Source organism: Haematobia irritans, chromosome 5 (assembly GCF_050003625.1).
Source record: "Haematobia irritans isolate KBUSLIRL chromosome 5, ASM5000362v1, whole genome shotgun sequence".
In the NCBI taxonomy this organism is placed as follows: domain Eukaryota; kingdom Metazoa; phylum Arthropoda; class Insecta; order Diptera; family Muscidae; genus Haematobia; species Haematobia irritans.
Window position 1 is genome coordinate 175,115,105 of NC_134401.1, and position 21,558 is coordinate 175,136,662.

General features: G+C 34.3%; 3 protein-coding genes across 4 annotated transcripts; 2 read left to right on the forward strand and 1 right to left on the reverse strand.

Moving 5' to 3' along the window:
- The first annotated feature begins 4,162 nt into the window (after positions 1–4,162).
- On the forward strand, positions 4,163–9,120 carry LOC142240787 (PX domain-containing protein kinase-like protein). The gene is made up of 9 exons (XM_075312515.1): positions 4,163–4,373; positions 5,854–6,139; positions 6,196–6,592; positions 6,652–6,830; positions 7,255–7,388; positions 7,442–7,547; positions 7,627–7,940; positions 7,998–8,190; positions 8,240–9,120. Exons 1-9 carry the CDS (start codon positions 4,263–4,265, stop codon positions 8,467–8,469), a joined length of 1,950 nt encoding a protein of 649 aa, XP_075168630.1. The 5' UTR covers positions 4,163–4,262; the 3' UTR covers positions 8,470–9,120.
- A 664-nt stretch (positions 9,121–9,784) lies between these two features.
- LOC142240788 (dynein light chain Tctex-type 5) lies at positions 9,785–13,679 on the forward strand. Of its 2 annotated transcripts, none has more exons than XM_075312517.1 (4): positions 9,785–9,805; positions 11,460–11,510; positions 11,575–11,777; positions 13,416–13,679. In XM_075312517.1, exons 1-4 carry the CDS (start codon positions 9,800–9,802, stop codon positions 13,579–13,581), a joined length of 426 nt encoding a protein of 141 aa, XP_075168632.1. In that variant the 5' UTR covers positions 9,785–9,799; the 3' UTR covers positions 13,582–13,679. The 2 variants fall into 2 exon arrangements, with proteins under 2 accessions (XP_075168632.1, XP_075168631.1); XM_075312516.1 differs by lacking the exon at positions 9,785–9,805 and adding an exon at positions 10,199–10,862.
- Positions 13,680–15,020: 1,341 nt separating this feature from the next.
- On the reverse strand, positions 15,021–21,212 carry nito (RNA-binding protein spenito). The gene is made up of 3 exons (XM_075312514.1): positions 21,103–21,212; positions 20,213–20,856; positions 15,021–17,337 (listed from the first exon to the last, which is right to left on the reverse strand). Exons 2-3 carry the CDS (start codon positions 20,776–20,778, stop codon positions 15,498–15,500), a joined length of 2,406 nt encoding a protein of 801 aa, XP_075168629.1. The 5' UTR covers positions 20,779–20,856; positions 21,103–21,212; the 3' UTR covers positions 15,021–15,497.
- Positions 21,213–21,558: the final 346 nt, after the last annotated feature.

A 21,558-nucleotide genomic window follows, 5' to 3' on the forward strand; every position in this document is an offset into this window, starting at 1 on the left:
TGAAATCTTTGAAAAGGCGTTGAAGACAATATGAGAAAACTTTGACAAAACACTACCCTAAAATGTAACAGCTGATGACAGTGTTGCATATTTTTGGAGATGTCCTGGATAAACGAGTACTCTGTTTTCTTTTAGTCCTTCACGGCTTAGGGTATCCAGTGCTAAAAGAAAACAGCCCTAATAATCGGTAAGTCAATATGAAAATTTAAATCAACATTTTAGAGAAGTCACTAAATTTAAATCTTTTTGCTACATTCTTGCAAACATTAAGAAGCTGGCCAATGAAAAATGAGTGGCTTATCGACAAGAAAAAGTTTCCAGAAACATTTCAAAGTGCTAAAATCAACAACTTCTGGATGAAAATCGTTCATAATCCGTTTATCCAGATTATGGAAAGCAATTCCATCTGATTATAAGAACTTTCCGTAAGTCTAAGTGCTTTTAAAAGTAAACTAATTCAGTATTTTAATTATAACAATTAAATTTAGGGCTGTTTTCTTTTTGCACTGGATACCCTAAGCAGTCACGGACTAAAAGAAAACAGAGTACTCGTTTATCCAGGACATCTCCAAAAATATACAACCATAGACCAAGAAAATATAGAGACATACCTTGATAATTCACCATGGTTTTGTTTATTTGCAGTGGGCAGTCATTCCACTCAATTGCGCAGTCAAGTGACTCAATTTATTTTTGGAAAACGAGAATAACCGTATAAATTAGTCAATTTGCATTACAAAAAAGGTGTGGATGAATAGTATTTTATAAACTTTCACAATATTTGGTGTTTCAACGAGAGAACAAAGGAAAGAAAACAAATTAAAGCCAAATTAAAAAATCGCTCAATTGCAGACGAAAAAGAGCCATCTACGGTGTGCAGACAAACTACAGCGCTGTGAATTCACTTGAGATGTCTATACCTTCCTTGGTCTATGATGCAACACTGTCATCAGCTGTTTAAAAACAATCACAGAAAACAAGTGAAATCTTAGCCTTTTAATATATGAAATCAAAGATTATCTGATTTCCCAAGATGTCTAAATTCTTCCCCTTTTTTCTAATAGGCTCATGAGTTTAGGTTCATACATGTATGAGAGAGTTGGAAAAAAATGGGTATGATGTTACGAATCTAAAAAAGAAAAGAAAATGAAGAATTTTCAATTTGGTTAATAGGCCTGTTTCTGCACTCTTTTCATTCAACATTTATGCCAAAAGAAATTACTTCAAGTAAATTGTGTTTATTTTTATTTTGTTGAGTATTTATTGGTACCGTATCTTTACAAATTACATTGCCATATAAGACATAATGACTAATATGGTTTATTTATAATTATATGACGATAAAAATGGCAATTTTAACGGCTAAACTGGAACTTAATACCCACCTTAAGTCATTAAATCATTAAGATATGTCTATTATGCTCCCTGGTGTTCTTTCTACGTTAAGTTTTCTACAGTTTTTCTGAGAAAATAGGAATTTTTACTTTACAGTTTTAATTTTGGAAACACGCCCGTAGTAGCGGCCAATTCAAAATGTTTCCCTCTTTTAATTTCTTTATTTGTCAATTGTTGTTTTTTATCTCTTTTTGTTCGTGTTTTTGTCTAAACGAAAAATTTTAGAGTCACAAATTATTATACATTATTGGTCCCCCGAACACAGCTATTTAGACACATGATTGTTACGAATACAATTTTAAAGAGGAATTGGAGAAAATGTTGCAAAGAAACCTTCCAACAAGCAAAATAGATAACGAACGTGTGTGAACTTAAAGTCGTGCACTTTTATCTAATAAAGAACAAGAGGCAATTTGGACATCTTGTTATAATTACAAAGTCTTTGTATGAAATGCTCAAATAGTTATAAATATGTACTGCTGCGATTATTCATGACACTGTATCACTTTGAATTTCATGATATTCGATAAATTAGTCACAATAAACTGCTATTGTGAATCTAAAAAACGTCACTTTATCAAAATGCAATCTGGTAACACCGACTCGACTTGCACTGATGGGATGTTCTGGATAGAACACCAGTGCAGCGATGTTCTGGATAGGCCATACAAATGCTGCATCCAGTGTTAAAAGAAAACAGTCCTTTTGTTTTTGTATCATTACTGATAATACCACCATATGCGGTGTTGCGTTTTTTTGGTGTTTAAGCCTAGTACTAAGATAACGTTTTCGCACGAAAAACTGTTATACTCCATATAAAAAACGTTAGCGCGGAATAAATGCGAAATCTTTGTTTTGAGCATTTTCAAACACATATTTGTACAACCCTGGATTTTTCGCACGAAAAAATAGGCAGGTATATTATTTCGCATAAATAAGTTAACATCCCTGGGCTTGAGACCCTATTTACGGAGATAAATTAAGATATTCGTTTTTCGCAAAAACGAACTTAGTACTAGGCATTAGGTAAAGAAATGTGCGTGTAGTTTTTCAGCTATTGAGAATATTGCATTCACATTAGTTTTAAGTATTATTATGATTTTTTTCCTTTGCATTTGTAGTTTCTTTAGCTTGTTGTACTTTTTTTTCAAATCTATCAATGTATGGTCCAAGAGGGCTTAATTGATTAAATAAATGTTTGAATTAAATTGAATTGAAAAAAACAATGTGCATCACATCGTTAGTTCAATTTACATCCTATTATCAGTTTAAAATGGATATTTTGTGAATTCCTGGAAATCTATTCTAACACGCGGTTTTTTTTATGACACCAACAGGAAGGAAATCGAATTATCAATGCAAAAGTCTTTACAAATAATGTTTAAGATATTTAATATTTTGTTCTTATTTGTTGATATGTTAAATAAGATTATTATTTTTTCAATTGGTATTGTAGTGTATTATGTAGTGTACACCCAAAGAAATTTGTTAGTAGGGACAGCAGAAAAGTCTGCTAAAACAGCAGAAAGTCTGCTGAAAAAGGGACAGCAGTCACTGTTTGCTGAAATAGCAAACATTTCCTGCTATTTTTGATGCTCGATTACACTAAAACATGTTTTATTTTGGCTAAAACAAATAAAAATGTCAACTTAGGAGCTATCCTAACATAATTAAGACAATATTTTATGAATATCTATAGCATTTGACCAAAAATCTGAATATTTATCAAATTGAGGCATAACAGCAAACAAAATGTTTGCTGATCGTATTTAGGAGCTTGTAAGTATATTACAGTGCAAAAATATACCAAAAACTACTTTTGGTTCTTAAATAGGCTTTGGGGAAAATTTTATAACCTAAAAATTTTATAAATTGTTGTTCATTACGCCCTGAAGTACAGTCAATACAATTGATTCTTTTATTTTATTTCTAACAAAATTTGCGAAGTACCTCTGGAGAGAAATATTTTGCATACTCTACCAAAACATCAAGAATTCTACCAATCTACAATTTTGGGAACAAAACGGAAATCAAATGGATGAGTGTTTTAGGCAAAGATTATCTAAGTTAAAATTAGTTAATCTTTCGCAGTGTTGTTGATTATGAATGCCGTCATTTTATGATACCGTTTCCGATATATGTACAAGGGTATAAAGGTAGAATTACATACCATGCGTTCAATGCGTACAATTCGTCCGATGATTGAAGAGTTGAAATTTCTCTTTGAAATCAAAAGCTCGAGAATGTGGAAGAATTGCTCTAGACAAACTTTTTATTAATTTTGCTCCAACTTTTTGAAAAAGGATATCGAACACATCGGGACTCATCCTAGTTGCCATAAAGAATCGCTCTGGGTCATTTCTTAGCGTTTCAAAGGTCGTAGCAAAAAAGTCCTGAAAATCCCTATCCAAAAACAAATCCCGTACACAAAATCGTCTTTTAACCCGTTCAATAGACATCCAACCAGATGCAGTACACAACGCGATAATTATTAGATCAAAAAAAAAATATCGAGGAATTCTTTTCTAACGTTTATTAGAAAACATTTTGATAATTTCAAATAAAATATACATTCGTTAAAATACATATCAAAACATCTGATGACAAAACGCTTTTAGTTTCCGACGCATGTTGTGTAAAAGCTCGAATAGTCTGCCGCAAACAGAAAAAAATCAACCCTTCCATCAACGCACGGATTGACGCATGGTGTGTAATTCAACCTTTTGATTGTCCAGGTGGTGGTGGTATGGGAGAGGGGCTTTTTACGTCTTCTTCTTCTTAATCATCAGTGTTGTAAAGTCTCAGTCAAGTTTTACTCAGCTCTGAATCAATAAGAAAATAAGAACTTTGAATCAAATAAAATGTAAATGGACATATTCGAAAAGCGTTATAAAAAAGAATACTCTAGATATGTACAAGATGATACCGAAATTATAAACTGTGTTATAGAAACGGCACAACAGATTGACGGCCATACGGTAATACAAAATCCCTATCTGTTCTTTGTATGTATCCGTTTTTATTAGGATTCATATACGTATCCTTGCTGTATGTATGTGGCAAACATGTTGAAAGTTTTATCAAGGCATAAATCACGTTGAACTCGTAATTTCTCCATATTCTATATCAACCACAACCTAGAATCCTTTTTATCCCTATCAGAAACTCTACAAAAAAAGAACTATTTAGGTATAATTGGTTCGTATGACAGATTTGTGAGATAAGGGATTTAAAGTGTACTCATTCCAATTACAGGGCCTCTATTATGAGTCCTGTATTGTTATTTTTCGTCACTACCTCCCCGAGCTGGGAGTGGGTAATTTACGCGCCTGCTGCCTTCCTTAGATGTGGTAGCCGTTTCTCAGGCTCCCTCTCCGGAATCGAACCCTGATTCCCCGTTACCCGTTGCAACCATGGTAGTCCTAGATACTACCATCAAAAGTTGATAGGGCAGACATTTGAAAGATCTGTCGTCGGTACAAGACCATACGATCTGCAAGTTATCTAGAGTTCAACCAAAGTATCGATCTTGCGATCGCTTGGTTTTAGCCTAATAAAAGCACACGTCCCAAAGGTCCGTGTTTATAATGCATGTATTAGCTCTAGAATTACCACAGTTATCCAAGTAACTGTTAACGATCTAAGGAACCATAACTGATATAATGAGCCTTTTGCGGTTTCACTGTTAATTCGTGTGTACTTAGACATGCATGGCTTAATCTTTGAGACAAGCATATAACTACTGGCAGGATCAACCAGAATAATGTTTTAAATAGTATTTTTTTCAATCGAAATACCAATTTGAAAAAATCAACGAAATGCGCTGCAATAGCTACATATTTGTCTCTTTAAATCAAATTCTTTGGTATAATATTGTATTTTTTTCAATATTATTTTGTAATATTTTATTTCAACATTACTTCTTCACATCGCAGTGTAAAATATTTCTCAATATAATACACTTGATATTGAATATGAAATTAAAAATTTCATTTTTCGTTTACCATTTTGATAAACATTTTCAAAAATCACACATAATTTCTGAATATTTTCATTTCTCCTCATCATAGCAGTGTGTATGACTTACAAATTTTACTTTGCCTCATAACAACGCTACTAATCAAAAAAGAAAATTATATTCCTTTATTCTTACCTTCCATACATTCATTCAAATGCTTGCATGAAATTTAAGAAACACACCATGAATATGATGACCCAACTAAGTGCCATCGTCGTCGTTGTTTGTCGTTGCTTCACTTCATCCATCGACTGACTTGCTTGCTTGCTTATACTAACATGCGAGCTCGCTACCAAAACAATAAGTTCAAAAGGAAATAAGGAATAAGATCAACTATTGATATATGGATAGTTTCTTTATTTAATTTCATTAAAAAAGAATAAAATGCAAACTTTTTTATACTAATTGCTTATCACATTGCATTTCTGTTGTTTTTCTAGGAGTACTTGCTACGTCTAGATCGGGGATATGTAAACCATTATTCGTGGAAAATATTACGCCGTTACAATGATTTTGCGGAACTACAGAAACATCTTTCCATATCAGATATTGACTTGCCATTTCCTGGTAAAAAGTTTTTCGGTAATATGCGACCTGACTTTATAGCTGAGCGACGAAAAGCATTACAAATTTACATAAACACCGTACTCATGAATCCCATTCTTGCCTCATCGTTACCGGCGAAACGGTTTGTCGACCCCGACAGTTATTCCCAGTCATTTCATGGTGAGGCCAATGGCTACTCATATTGTGCTATATTATTGTGAAATATATTATTCCAGATCAAGCGGTGCAAAACGCATTACTCTGCTTGCGTAGTGAAGGTTTGTGGTCATTAGGTTCCACATTGGGCGCTATAGGATGGCGATTAAGAAAACACTACTTTAAAGTTAGTCCTAAACCACCAGATACTAAGTCTTCTTCAAAGTCATTAGTTAAAAGTGGCTCGCAGACACATTCACAAATTAAGCAATCCAACGTTGCCGGCCAGGATCAAGCCGCTGATATATCGGGAAATACAGAACTTGTTTTGGAGTGGTTGGAATATGGGCCTGATAAGTACATAGATGATAAGGAACTGGGAGGGATTTTAAAGAGCCTCGTAGGATTGCAACATCCGAATATTGAATCATTGCAGTATGCAATGCACAATGAAAACGGATGTTTGGTAATAAGAAAGTAAGAGCCTACATTTAAAAAAAAAAACACATATTTTATTACAAAATTATTGTTAATAGATTTTACAAACATGGAACACTGAAGGACATCCTATGCATGGCGACACCAAAAAATCCTTTTCTTAGCAAATACGGAAATCCAAAGGGACGTACAGCTCTATCTATGAGACAAGTTGCGTTTTACGGAAAACAAATTTTGGAGGTATTAATCTTTTTGCACTCCAAAGGCTATCCATATGGTAAGACTATATTGCGTTGTATCAATCGTTTTTTGAAAATCTATATTGATATTGTTTAGTGCAAAATTAGCTATAAAATAACGCATGAAGGGTATGCTAACATTTCTCGTGCTAAGAACTACAATGAAACATCCTTTTATCAATATTTGGGTGGTTAATTTTATTCCAGATTGTCCAAAGATGTTTCTCTATAGGCGATCACTTGTTATGAATTTAATGTGGGAGTTATATTCTAAATATTATGGTAGTTTGTGATTTTCATTTGTTCTTCTTAAATTGATTGACTAAAAAGAGACTGACTTTTTCCCTGACCAATATACTGTAAAAATCCTATTAAATATCTAGTCCCGAACAGAATATTTCAGCCGCAATTTCTTGCAACTATTACTTTAAAGAAAACTTTTTCGTACTGATCTTTCTGCAGGACATTTACACTCTGGAAACATTGTTATAGTCGACGATTGTGTTAAACTGTTGGACATAGAAAATTACGTACTTGGAGTTCCCTCCTTCTACCGGCCGTTCTTCGTACAGCACGGTAAAATATATAAATCCGAGGTAGGGTTTTATGCTCTATTTTTGACAAAAATTGTAATCATTATACTTTATAGGCTATTGACGTCTATTGCTTTGGTCATATTATATTTGAGATGGCTATGGGTTATCCCATGCAAGAATCTATTGTGAGACAAATTACTGATTGTCCTGAGATTTTGAGTAAGTTTACTTTCTTTACGTCGTAAATTCGTAGTCCCTTTAGGCCTAGTTTATCAGAGACTATCGACTCTCTTTACAGGAAACCTTCTAGAGAGTATACTGTCTAAGGAAGCATGTAAATCCGGATTACCTTCATTGGAACAGCTTATAGCTCATGAATTTTTCAAACAATACTCCACAAGTGAAGCCAGTGCGAATCCATTGAATGATGATTCTAAAAAGCCCCACTTGAAGCTGTCACTAAATGCCAAAGAAGCCATAAAACAATCGGTTTTAAAGACGGAAAACAGATTGCGCGAGGAGCAAAAATCTGTGAAAAACCAGAAACGCATTGTGCGAGTGCAGGAATTGATGAGTTCTGAAGAGGAAAAACGTAAATCAAAACACAAGGCGGTAAGCTGTTTACTAATTAATATTCATTGTATTTGTCACTAACGGAATTATGTTTAGAAGCAAGAATACAAACAATCTAAGCTTAAACAACAAGGATCATTGTCATTACAAAACAATAATGGTCGAGTAGCACTGACAGCAGTTGGTGCAACAGGTTCCATGTCGGAGTCTTCAGAAATAAATTCACGGTCACTAAATCGGATGAATAGTGTAATTAACACTTCTCTCGACGCAGTACAGGATATAAAATGTGAGTTGAAACATCCATTAGAAGAATTATTAAAAACAAATAATTTTAGCACCACCCCCGATACCAGCTGTCAGCCAAAGTCCCAACGATCCTGAAACACATTCTGTCAGGCAGCAAGAGGAGTCTATGAATGAAATGTCACCTCCTAGACAATCATCGTCTCCCAATATAACTTCTAAAGAGCATATGGCGGGAGCGGAACTGGAACGTTCTGCTTTGCTCGAGTCGATCTGTAAATTCAATCGGGGATCCTTGCGTAAAGTTCGCTCTAATGACTAATCTATGAACCTCTATTCTTGGCTCACGAATATTGTGAACTTATAATTAATTAGTTGGACCAAATATTGGCTATTAAATAGCAAATCTGCACTCAAAACTTAACAAATATTGTAATATCTAATGCCGTATACATGTATAAATGCTACAAATCCATGGCGGTATATTGAAATCTTATACTGTACACATTGAAGCTGTATTTAGTACCAAATGTTTATGTGCTCACCATCAGATTATTTCTAAATCACCATTGATAAGACAAAACGTAGAATATTTGATAAATAAATGTTGCGACGACCCTGTATGCACCCCACCATAACTCAGAAGAACACTTTTAAATAAAAATGCACTGTTTTGATTCAATGTTGTAACTATATGTGTGTCCGTTTAGAATATATTATTGCATGTTCTTCTCTAAAGTCAAGCCATTTTGTTTTTTATAAACACATTAAACAAGAAATTACTTTTAAGACTAACTAAAAGCTTTAATAAAAGTTATGATGATTTTGTTTACATTTCCATTTCGGGTTTTTAATTATTACATGCATATACATATATATTTTTGAAACCAAGTATTTTTAAAGAAAAACAAATGTGTATACTAATTTATATGTTTACCACATACATAAATATTAATAAATGTACTAAATAAAATGCCAAAATGTCTTATAATTTTTGCAAAAACCAGTAAAAACGAAAGTCGGTCCAAACCAATTGAATTATTGTCTAGATCCTTATCAGTGTAAATAATTACACAAACATTCGATCCAATTAAGTTTGGCGTAGATGCCATCGATTATGTAGGCAGTTATATAGTTGTCGAGTAATCTGAAATTTGATGCATAACATAATATGTACTACGTTTCTATAATTTAATAAAACTAGTTGCTGAGTATAGTGTGGCTATTGAGTTCTTCCCTCCGATTGAATATCATTTGCTTTCATTTATACTAGAGGTGTGCACGTGACACGAAATTGTCGTGACTCACGAACATTTTCGTGATTCGTGCGTGAGTCGTGAGTCACGCTCATGACAACAGCGTGAGTGTGCGTGATTAACAAACCAAAATGTTGTGCGTGAGCGTGAGTCACGAAAATAATAATGTGCGTGAGTAACGAATTACACTCACGAAAATATTCCTGCTCACCAACATAAAACGCTTAAGAGTTAAATTCAATTACAATTTTAGTGACACCTGGGATGTTAAGAGTTTAATAACACTCTCGATTTTAATAATGCTCATGTTTTCAGACACTTCGGTAAGGTAAATTAATTATAAAATTATTCGTGAGTCACGGTATTTTTCGTAAGTCACGACGTTTTCGTGCGTAAATGTGCGTGAGTAAAAATTTTCTTTTCGTGAGTGTGCGTGAGCGTGAGTCCTACCAAAAAATATCGTGCGTGAGTGTGCGTGAGTATGATTTTTCAGTCGTGAGTGTGCGTGAGCGTGAGTAAACTATTGCTCACGTGCACACCTCTAATTTATACTTCATGGCAACAACCGCATTCGGAAGCTTTCAATTCCAGATTTCCTAAAATAAACTTTTTGGGAAATCCACAAACACCTAAGAAGGGACAAGGAAACATCCATCAATGAGCTAAACTGATATGTTAATCAAAATGCAACGAGGCATGTCTTTCTCAACTGTTTCATCCTGATAGATTCAGGGCATTTTTCTCAACGTCTTGCTATATAAAATAGCTGAAAATAATGAATTAGAAATTCTGAATTCCTTTTATTTTGATTTCTACCATAGTGATTTTTTGGTGATTTGTGCAACCCCTTCTGATTGCAGAAAAGTTCAAAAAGGACTGTGGAATTTAGGACGCCCGTTCGCAGATTATGAATGTTAGTTACACTTTAAAAAAGGGGAGCCACCGTGGTGCAATGGTTAGCGTGCCCGCCTAGCATACACAAGGTCGTGGGTACGATTCCTGCTTCGACGGAACACCAAAAAGTTTTTCAGCGGTAGATTATCCCACCTCAGTAATGCTGCTGATATTTCAGAGGGTTTCAAAACTTCTCTAAGTGGTTTCACTGCAATGTGGAACGCCGTTCGTCCTCGGCTATAAAAAGGTGGTCCCTTGTCATTGAGCTTAACATGGAATCGGGCAGCACTCAGTGATAAGAGAGAAGTTCACAAATGTGGTATTACAATGGACTGAATAGTCTAACTGAGCCTGATACATCGGGCTGCCACCTAACCTAACCTACACTTCAAAATAAATATACATTGGAAATTCGACATAAATGAGTAGGCCGAGAATTATAATACAATAACATTTTGTATTTTGTTATATATTTATTTTGTACTCAGAAATCCAAAAAGATAAGTATTTTTCAATGACTGATGCAAATCGGTCCTTTGCCGGGCCATTGGCTGGTATAAATGAGGTAATCCCACGCAGCAAATTAAAACTATATAAACTTGTATAGTTTTTATTCAGATTAATTTGAATGGGTAATAGCGTCTAGATTTTGCCAAACATTGTAGGATGAAACACAAAAATTCAAGGTCTTACACATCCATTCGTCTCATGAATAAATTAGCTGCAAATAATATCCTGCAACAAACATTTATAAAGCCATATAATGTAACAACTTACCAGTAATAACTCCCCATTTTTATTGTTTCGCTTTACTAATTGTTATTGTTATAATTCGCTAGTCTAAATTTACTTTTGCCAAGGTAGTAAAATGCAAAGGGGTATAAACTATACAAGTAATGAGATTTAATTCAGAGTATTGAATAATTAAGAGTAATGGAGGACGAAATCATAAATCGTAATATTTTTGTTAATAGATATTTCTTCATTTTCAGCTTTGACTAAACTTAAAACAAAAAGTAAATCTAAGCTCTTAGGACGTTTTGTATTTTAATGCGATAGAGAAAACTTATGTAGCTAAATGTTGGAAGCACGAAATAGAAGGCAATCACGCACATCTCATATAAGTTTGTTTGCTAATTTGTTTCTTTTTTTGTGTTTGCAGAAAGGTAGAAAATCTCAAACACCGAGATTTGCGGTAGCGGCAGCAAATAAGGTAATCGTACTGTGATAATATTTAGGTTTCATTTCAACAATTAATTTCCACTCCTTCGTTGAAGCCGGCCATTCGGTATATGCCTACTTATCGTTTGGAAGCGATGAGACCACTTAACAAGGAAATATGTGAAAAAATATTAAAGAGTGTTATGGACGCTACTTTTACGGATTCTAATTTTACTTATTCGCCAAAAACGTCGTTGCAATTTTGCGCTCAAGTTAGTGAAGAGATAAAGACACGAATTAAAAACAAAAACTACGACAGGTAAGGTAAGAGTATAGTGAATTTAAACATGTTATTGAATACGATTCGAAACAATACAAACAAACTTTAGACTGTTCCGCGTCTCTTAGTTCATATGGTATCGAAATGTATAGTCTAAACGATAAGTAAAGTTAACGCGTTTGTTCCTGGCATCACGTCCATGAGCAATTTTATTTATTTATTCATTTACTTAATCAACCAACGCCCTATAGAACACATGTAGATAAAGCTAACTATTAATATATACATACTAGCCCACAATCTTTTAATAAAAATTAAGTATAATATACTTAAAATTGGTATACCAAGAAAACCGATTGTCAGTATGAAGGTTCTAAATAGATCATTCCATATTTGAGTAATATAAAAGTAGTTTGCGCTTAAATAATGAAGGATTAGGTGAGTACTAAGTTCGAGTTTAGCCGCTAAAATAAAAAAAAAACAATAAAAAAAGGATAAAATTAAAAATCTTTGATGCTAATTTTAATATAACTTGATGGATAATAGCCCAAATTTTTATAATAAAATTAGCAACGAGTAGATGCAATTATTTTCTGTTTTTGAAGATTTAGTTTTGATTTTAGCGGCTAAACTTGAACTTAGTACCCACCTCAAACTATAACTTATGGCGAATAAAAATACTCTCTTTTTAAGAGGTTATCCGGCCTTGTGTAGCCATGGTTACCAAAAAACAGTCGATACTCCGAAAAGCCTTTTCAGCAAAATTTTTACTATTTATTTTCTTTTTAAAATACCCCATTTATCTAAACACGCCAAAAATTTTTAAATTTACTAAAAAAAAATGGTGCCATACTTACCAAAAACCAGTTTTCAGGGGTCGATATCATTAAAACTAGACAAAATTTGTCTTAATAATTTCGCTTTAAAATATACTATTTTTACTAAATTTTATGGAAAATTGCAGCTATAATCAACAAAAATAAAAAGAAAATATCGATTTCCATTGGTTCGATATCTCGAATCTAGGCTTTTCTGAAAATTTTTTTACTTTACATTTTCTCTTTAAAAAGCCCTATCGTACTCTTATGAAACACGGACTTAACAACATGCTACGTGAAGTTACCTAAAACTGGAAAATTTTCTGCTATAATTATTCCTGACTTATACATACATCCAAAGAACTTTGTTAGTAGAAACAGCAGAAAAGTCCCCTAAAAAGGGAAAACAGTCACAGTTTGCTGAAATAGTAAACATTGTCTGCTATTTTTTAAGCTCGATTACACTAAAACAATGTTTAGTTGGCTGAAACAAAAAAAAAAGTCAACTTAATTCATAACACAATTCGAACAATATTTTATGAATATCTATAGTATTTGTCTAAAAATCTCAATATTTATTATTAATTGAGGCATAACAGCAGACAAAATGTTTGCTGATTGCATTTAGGAGCTTGTAAGTATATTACAGTGCAAAAATATACAAAAAACTACTTTTGGTTCTTAAATATGCGTTGGGGAAAATTTATAACACAAAAATTTTATAATTTGTTGTCCATTAGACCCTGAAGTACAAAAATATAACAGCAGACATCGCCTGCTGTTTTCAACAGACTATTTTCTAGGATTGTACAAATTTTGAATATTTTTAGAATAGAAAATAATTATTGTTTTTTTTCAGATACCGTTATATAGTGGTCGTCACTATTGGAGAAAAGCTGATGCAGGGCTATTACTCTTTGGTTAATTTCTTGTGGGATGCAGAAAAGGATGGTTACTTGTCCTACGTAGTAGAAAACCCAAAATTTTTTGCTGTAGCTACGTTATACTACCTTTATTATGATTAACAATATCACATGGATTCCCCCGTCAATGTAGTACTTCCCAGCAATAAAAATAAAAACGAGAACGCTTATGAAATGCCCATCGCAATTCGTATCAAAAATTTGGTTTTCTTTAAACAACAACTTTGGTGCGCATTTGATTAAACGTTGGTCTTCAATATTTGACATTCAGTATTTTATTTAATAAAATTTAAGCATTTGTGTACTATTTATATTATGTAAAAATTCAATGTTCATAATTGAGTTTAGTTATGTTGTTTTAAATTTTTTTCTTTCGATATCATACTGGTATTTGAATCTTAAACCACCACACCACACTCAATCATCCATCAACAAACAGTTAGTTCATACAAAGTGGCACTTGGTTATTTTTGGTGGGCCATCCCTTTTAGAAAACAATGTAACATTTGTAAAACCCTTTTCAATCTAATATAATTTTCCAACAAATGCTACAACAAGTTTTCTAAGGATATGCATAGGAAAAAGGGGGAAGATAATCAACATTCTTAAAACAGAACACCAGTTGAAGGTATCTAAAAGCTTACCACAGAAAACACTAATAATCACTAACACAAAAACCACTTGAGATGCATGGAGACTGTATTAAGGCCTGAAGTCACAAGATCGTATATTAAAAATTTTAAATGTATCGCGGACCACTTTGAAACCGCTTGAAATTTGGACATTCACTTCACATTTCTGGTTTCGGACATTAGACAGCAAGATAGTTTTAAAAGGATGGTTCAATGCATGGAGAAAAATTGTCAATGTAAGAAGTCACTGTAGTTTTTGCAATTTTTGACTACATTTTGTTTAAAGCAAATTCGTGGACCACATCCAACCACCACTGAAAAATATGGGTTTTCACTTCACTTTCAGTTTCCGAGAAAAGCATCATTAAAACACCCATTCTATTAATTATTCTTCTAGAGCCCAGGGGCAAAAGCACTTGAAATTCCGTGAATAATGACGAGATTCTTGAGAAAAACTGAAACTGTACACAGCACAAAAATGGGATTTAAATCACTTTCGGAATCATTCATTCTACGAGTATAGTATGAATTGGGCAATATAGATGCCCAATATTAACACAAATTGGACTTCAAGAGACAACTACTACACAACTACTAAATTATATCCCAGAAAACAAATCACTCAGGAGTAAAAAAACGAATTTCGCGCTATCACCTTCATCATAATAGTAAATAGGGAAATAAACTATATTTCATAACAGTTCTTCTATAGTAACAAATATTAAATTAGCACCAACAACCACTGAATTCGGTAATAATATATCCAAGAATTGCCCACGAAAACAGAACACAAGAAGATGTAGGTCACCACATTTTGTCATATTTGAAAACTTTCCACCACATTGTATTAAATTTTTGATTTCTTTTGCATGCATCTTTGCCGATTTAAAAAATAATAAGTTGGTCACGTTTTCTTAATTTGTTGAACATATATTACAATTCTAAGTATTCACTTTCTTCACAAATTATCTGTAATAAACAACAGCACGATAATATGGGCTGCCGTGCTTCAGAAGGAAGTATGATTGTTGACACAGTTCAACGTTTTGTAAAACACAGACGTCACACCTCTATCCACAATTGTTGAAATGCAGGAATAGAAGAGTATACAATTTGCATGTATGTATGTATGCATGGTGTTTAGTAAATGGTTATGTTATGGATGTAAATGGTTTTTGTTATATGAATTCTACTTCTATAGAAGCTAATTAAAAAAAATGAATATTTTACATTTGTTAATTTCCAAATTCCTTACTGAATGTTTGGACATTTGCTTCCTAAACGTACTATTGTAGTTCATATTCTATAAAATATTAAATAAAATTGTCAAGAGTGACACTATTTCCTTGTCTTATTTGTCGTTACTGAATGAATTCTGAAAACTTTCTAAGCAGTTCCACCTCTCACTACGACAACAACGAGATGGTCTTCCTTGAACGACTCTTCACTAACCGACGAACAAGTGCGTTTAAGCAAATCTGCGGAAAAGTCACATGGTGGAAAAGCGTACAGCACACCTGTAGCTTCCGTCTCTTTGTTGAGTAAGGAAATAACGCCGGCTGCTTCCTTTTGTTTAAGATAGGACACCAAGTTACGCAATGGCCTCGTTTGGACAGAACCATCTTCGGATGTGTTGGAAGTGACAGTCGATCCTGCCAATCCCAAGAATATTGCATGGGATGATGATGAACTAATTCGCTTTTGAACATCTTCCAATTTTGGGGGATCCAGACGCAGTCTTTGCGTTATACGCAAATTGTGCTTGCCTTCTTCATCACGCATAAGCGACTCAACAATATCAGCGTCTCCATCTGTTAAGTGAAATTTAGCTGGGAATAAAGAACTCTTTAGTATTAGGGCTCCCTGCCAAATTACGGTGCATTTTCTTGCCACATCTGTAAGAGAACGCGCTGTAGCTAGAGAAGCAGCTCCATTGCGCCGTAATGATGAGTCTGAATCAGATCCAGGAGAATGTGTTCTTTTATGTGGAGAGCGAGATCGTGATCGTTCGTTTCTGATTTCACGAGAACCCGATCGACCTCTTTCAAAACCGGATTCTCCCGGTGGTCGTCGCCACTCGTCTTCGATTCCAGCTGGAGGAGGAATAGACGAGGTCGATGTTGGTGCCAAAGCACTCGGATGTATAGGGCGATGTACGTCATTTGGATAGTGATATGATCCCCGACCACGCCCTCTATAGCCGCCACGACCACGATACGTTCCGCGTGGTGGATATGGAGAATAACCTCCACGTGGAGCATAATGGTGATGATGATGATGTGGCTCTTCATAATGATAATCGTATTCAGGACGCCTATATTCAGCAGGCGGAACCGATGACTCCTCATATTTTGGTTTAAATGGAGCAACTGGCGTGGTGCCAGGAAGTTCGGAGAAATCTGTTCTCAATCGTCTTTCAGGACCGCCTAAAGGAAAACCGCGCATTTCTTTAACAGCTGCCGTTGCCGCCTCAACTGTTTCGTATTGGATGTAAGCACATGTATCACCCTTTTGGTATTCTATCTTTTTAATGGCTCCAAAACGATCAAACTCGCGCTCCAATTGTGTAACAGATGTCCAAGCACCCAACCCCCCAATCCAAATACGTGTTGCAGGAGTTACTTTTCCGTAACCAATCTTACACTGAAACTTTCCAATATATTGCCCAGATAGTTCACATTTGGCACGATGGGCCATATCCAAATTTTGATATCTCACAAAAGCAAAAGCATTTCCAGTTCCTGGCGGTGGCCTCTTTATGTCGATATCATCCACCATGCCATATTTACCAAAAATGCGTCGCAGTTCGTCATCTGAAATAGAAACCTCTAAATTACCGGCGAATAGTGTGCGTGTTGCAAGAGGATCATCCTCTGGCTGAACGTGGTGCAAATAATTGGGGAATTTATCTTTTTTGTTTTCAACTTTTTCATACGGCACGTGTGGTCTAGGACCCAGATGCCTTGGTGGTCCGCCATAATGTGGCGGAGGTCCATGAATGTGTGGTCCACGATGAATTGGAGGACCTCTTGGTGGCATTGGATATTCATGATGTATTGGCCGATATTCTCGCGAGTGCGGATGAGATGCCAAGTGTGGTGGTCCATATCTATCGTAATGGTCCAAAGGTGGCCGTCTATGTTCCGGAGGTCCAGGCGGTGCAACAGGAACTCTCGAGTAGTGGTAACGATCATAATCTGGTGGTGTTATGGAGCGACCACGTGGCCTAAAAAAAAGAAATATTCGTATTCAATTGAAGCAAATATGAAATTTGGAAGATTAATAAAATATCCCAGCAAAAACTCTCATTACCCGGTAATCTTGTAGGTAAGCCTGTTTAAGAATGAATAACCACTTATTAATTGGCATCGCTCCAGATTACATTTACATACGCATGTCCTAGGAGGCAAGTATTTCTCCCCTAGGCATACCTTTGGCCATGAAATAATTAGTGCTTTTAAAGCATATAATCACCTAATATGTAATCACTTATTCGTAGATATACCAAAGTTTGCAAAATAAGCACTTTTTGGCTCAGGCAAGCAAATCTCGAAAACATTGACTTCTCTAGCCGATTACAATGGATTAAAATATGGCGAGTAATGCTGTAATATGAACATTACTTGAATAGAAACGAATATTGTAGAAATAAAGAAAAATGCAACAAATCATCTAAATAAGATTACAGGTTAAATTAATTTCACAGTTAAAATAGAAATAAATGTTGTCGTTTAAGGGAGTTAGATTCACATTATGTTCGAAACCTACTAAAATAGGATTATATATATATATATCCCTTTTTTAAGGCAAATGACAGTTAAAATCTAGTGAAGTCGATTTTGAAAGTGTAATGTGAATGAGGTATAATAAAGCATTTATTTAAAACATAGTATGATAATGTCATTAATTTAAAACACAATTATTATGAAATATTCGTAAATATTATTTAACGGAAAAATCTTCAGAATTACCGTTACAAAACATATTCTTTTTGAGTTTTTTTTTTAAACTCAATTATGTGAATAATTATACTTAATGGTATCGGCGTTTATTCTATTTTATTAAGTCTTTAACAGCCAATGCAATACATTTTGAGAATATCAATTCGAAAATTACCGAGAAGTGTTTATTATTGTCATTATAACTCACCGCAATGTAATGCAATGTGTAATGACAGCTTTACTCCTGGTAATGTAAATTGTAATGCGATGTGGTTACCTAGTTTTTGCTGCGATATAATAAAAATGACACCTTTTTTATAGTAAATAAAAACGGGACATTCATAATTCCTTGAAACTGAAGAAAGGCCAGTCTGAAAAGCTATGTCAGCGAATGCAATGGACACAATTTAACTCGATTTTCTAATTTTAATATAGCACAGTAAATGAGAAACTTTATTGAAAATTCAAAACAATTTATTGGTTTCTAAACGATGTAATTGGCTTATAATACAAGCAGCTCTGTTATTCCTTAGCTAATTTATTTGCGATTCGAAAATCACGAAATTTCATTTATTATTGTGGTACAAATGTCAATTTTATTAAAAAACTGCATCACAAAAACAATTTCAATAATGTTTCCTCTTAGGACATACTAGAAATTTCATCATAGCACAGAGGAGCTTGACCGAACAATCAAATTATACTTGTCGATTAACCGATTATATTTTTCACTAGCTAGCTTAGCGTTTGTTTTAAAACAATATTAATTCTAAAAATATTTTTTAATTTTTGTGTTATTTTTTTAAATTAACATAGTTTTTACACAAAATCTATCATTAATTTGTAAGACGTAAGTCTGGTCTACAAGGCCAATAAATGAATTATCTGAAATCAACGAAGAGCAAAAACTAAACTTACATATAATAAAAATATAAAAATGAATGTCTTATTTTATATAGACTTGGTTCTTTTCTATAAACTGATCTAAGGCTATATTTGAAAAACTTGTGTTTCAATTTTGTACGTTTATTGTAATTTGTCATATTGAGCCAAACGGGTGAAGACTCTAAAGGTTCAAGGGTATTTTGGTCCCAAAATATTTCAGCTATAAAACGGAGGTACCTCGTCATTGAGATTAACATGGAATCGGGCAGCATTCAGTGATAAGAGAGAAGTTCACCAATGTGGTATCATAATGGACTGAATAGTCTAAGTGAGCCTGATCGTCGGGCTGCCACCAAACCCAACCTAATGCGCTTTACAGTCTATCACTTTGTAAAGGATCTTACAGTGTGTCGGATCGATACGACTTGTCGGCGATGACTAAATAATCGGTAAATGTGTTATCGATCCCATAAACATGCAGCAGTATCGATTATGCCTTCGGACTTAGCTTTTAAATTTTCGAGATCTACGAGGAACCCTCAAATTTTGATTAATAGGGTTGCTAGATCACTCTATGCAAGGGCCTATGTCGTTAGAATTGCACGTAGTTGGAACTGTTTGCCTTACGATCTACGAGTATTTTCTCACTCTAATAACGTGTTTCGCATTAAACTGTTGAATTATTATTTGAATGACATTTGATAACTTTTATTTCAATTTTACGAATATTTGCTTACTATAGGTACCTTATATCTCTAATATTTACTGCTATTTTTTTTTTCTTCTTTGTTTGTTATGGCTGGGGGTTCTGCTATTCTGCTACTGTTAATTATTATTGTTAATATTAGAATCAATTATTAGTCCGTTGTATACTCAGGTTTAAGAATACTATGTAATATATTTATTGGCCGCGAAGGCTTTTGTATTACATATCTAATAAATGAAATGAAATGAAATGTGCACAATATATGGGAGAACTGTCGTCCGGAATAACTGAGTCTGTAAAGCGCATAACCTATCCTAAGGGCTTTCAAATATCCGTTGTAGTTGTTTCATAAGATATGAAAACAGAAGTTTATAAATGATGAAAATGTAGCCTTTAATTCCAGTATAATTATCAGCCCATCTTGATCTTGATGTGTGGCTCTTTTTCTATAATAATGGCTAGGGAGCCTATATAGTATATTTTTAGTGGAAAGATTACAATGGTAAACTCAAAATTTTAAAAACCTACTCAAATTGATAAAAAAAAAAATAAATAGAAAATAACTTTACCTGTGCTCGCTACGACCGGAAGATTCGTACACCGGCTCTACTAATGCCACTTTGTCATAGAGTACAATGCGTGGTTTGTGATGTTTTGCTTCTCTAGCATCTTCTGCTGTTCGAAAACAGACGTAAGCTACCCTTTCGTCCAAGTCATGGGAAATTCGAATACTAAAGTCTCCAAACTTCTTGTATTCGCGATACAAAGTTTCTTTGATGAATTCGTCTGAAGCTTTGGAGTGCAAAGAACTGACACATAGCACTTTATAAGAAGGTCTTTCCGATGTGGATCCACCCCGCATATATTCATCGCGATGGGGTGAACCCCCACCGACATATCTGGAACGAGGACTGGGAGAACGACCTACACCCACTCGTCGTCGGAGCCGGTCGGGCGACATACGCTCAGGAGAATCACCCGGTAAACCACCACCGTTGTCATATGTGCCGCGTCCCATAGCTGCAGAACGTGATCGTGATGAATGAGTTCTAGATGGAGAGTCGCGAGAAGCACTACGTTTCATATTATGTATTTTTACAGTAATTCCAAGTTCAGCAGCTTCACGATTGCTCATGAGCAGCTAGCTGACCACTATTAAATTTCTAATTACGAAGGATTACAATTGTGTAAACCTACGGACTTGAAAAATACGCTGAAATGTAATCGAAAAAGAAACGGAATTAGTACACATATATATACACAAGATATCGTATTATCGTATGTTCGCATCTTCTCCCAAGTTTCTTCATCACAAGTTACAGAAATTTTCTGAAAATCAAAATGGCGACTGCAAATGGACATTGCGCTTCACTATCGATTTAAGTCAAATTAAATAAATGAAACTATGAAACTACAGACCGAGAAAAGCTCAATAATAATCTTATCAATTAGAACAAACCTTATTTTTTCGATACACTAATTTGTAATTTGTTTTGCAAACTTTTATCTTGCATGCAAAAAAAATTAAAGACGTCGTTGCAAGCCGGACGGCGAACAGATACAGAATGGGTAGTGTTGGGAAAGTGATGACTATTTGATTACAAATACTCATCACTTTAAATGAGTACTCAATATCTTCAATACCATCCCAATAAACACAAACGTTTGAAAAATGTTCAAATTCAACAATTTTTCAAACATTTTTTCGAAAATTAGTGTTATATGTGAGACAAACTAACCATTAAACGGTGTTGCAAATATTTGACAACCAAAATTTTTATAAATGTTAACCCCACTTCGAATTAATTTTTGACATCAAACGATAACAATAGGGCTGTTTCTTTTAGCACTGGATACCCTAAAGCTGAGTACTATGTTTAGTATTCAAGCTGAAAACCAGCTTGTTTTCACGGTT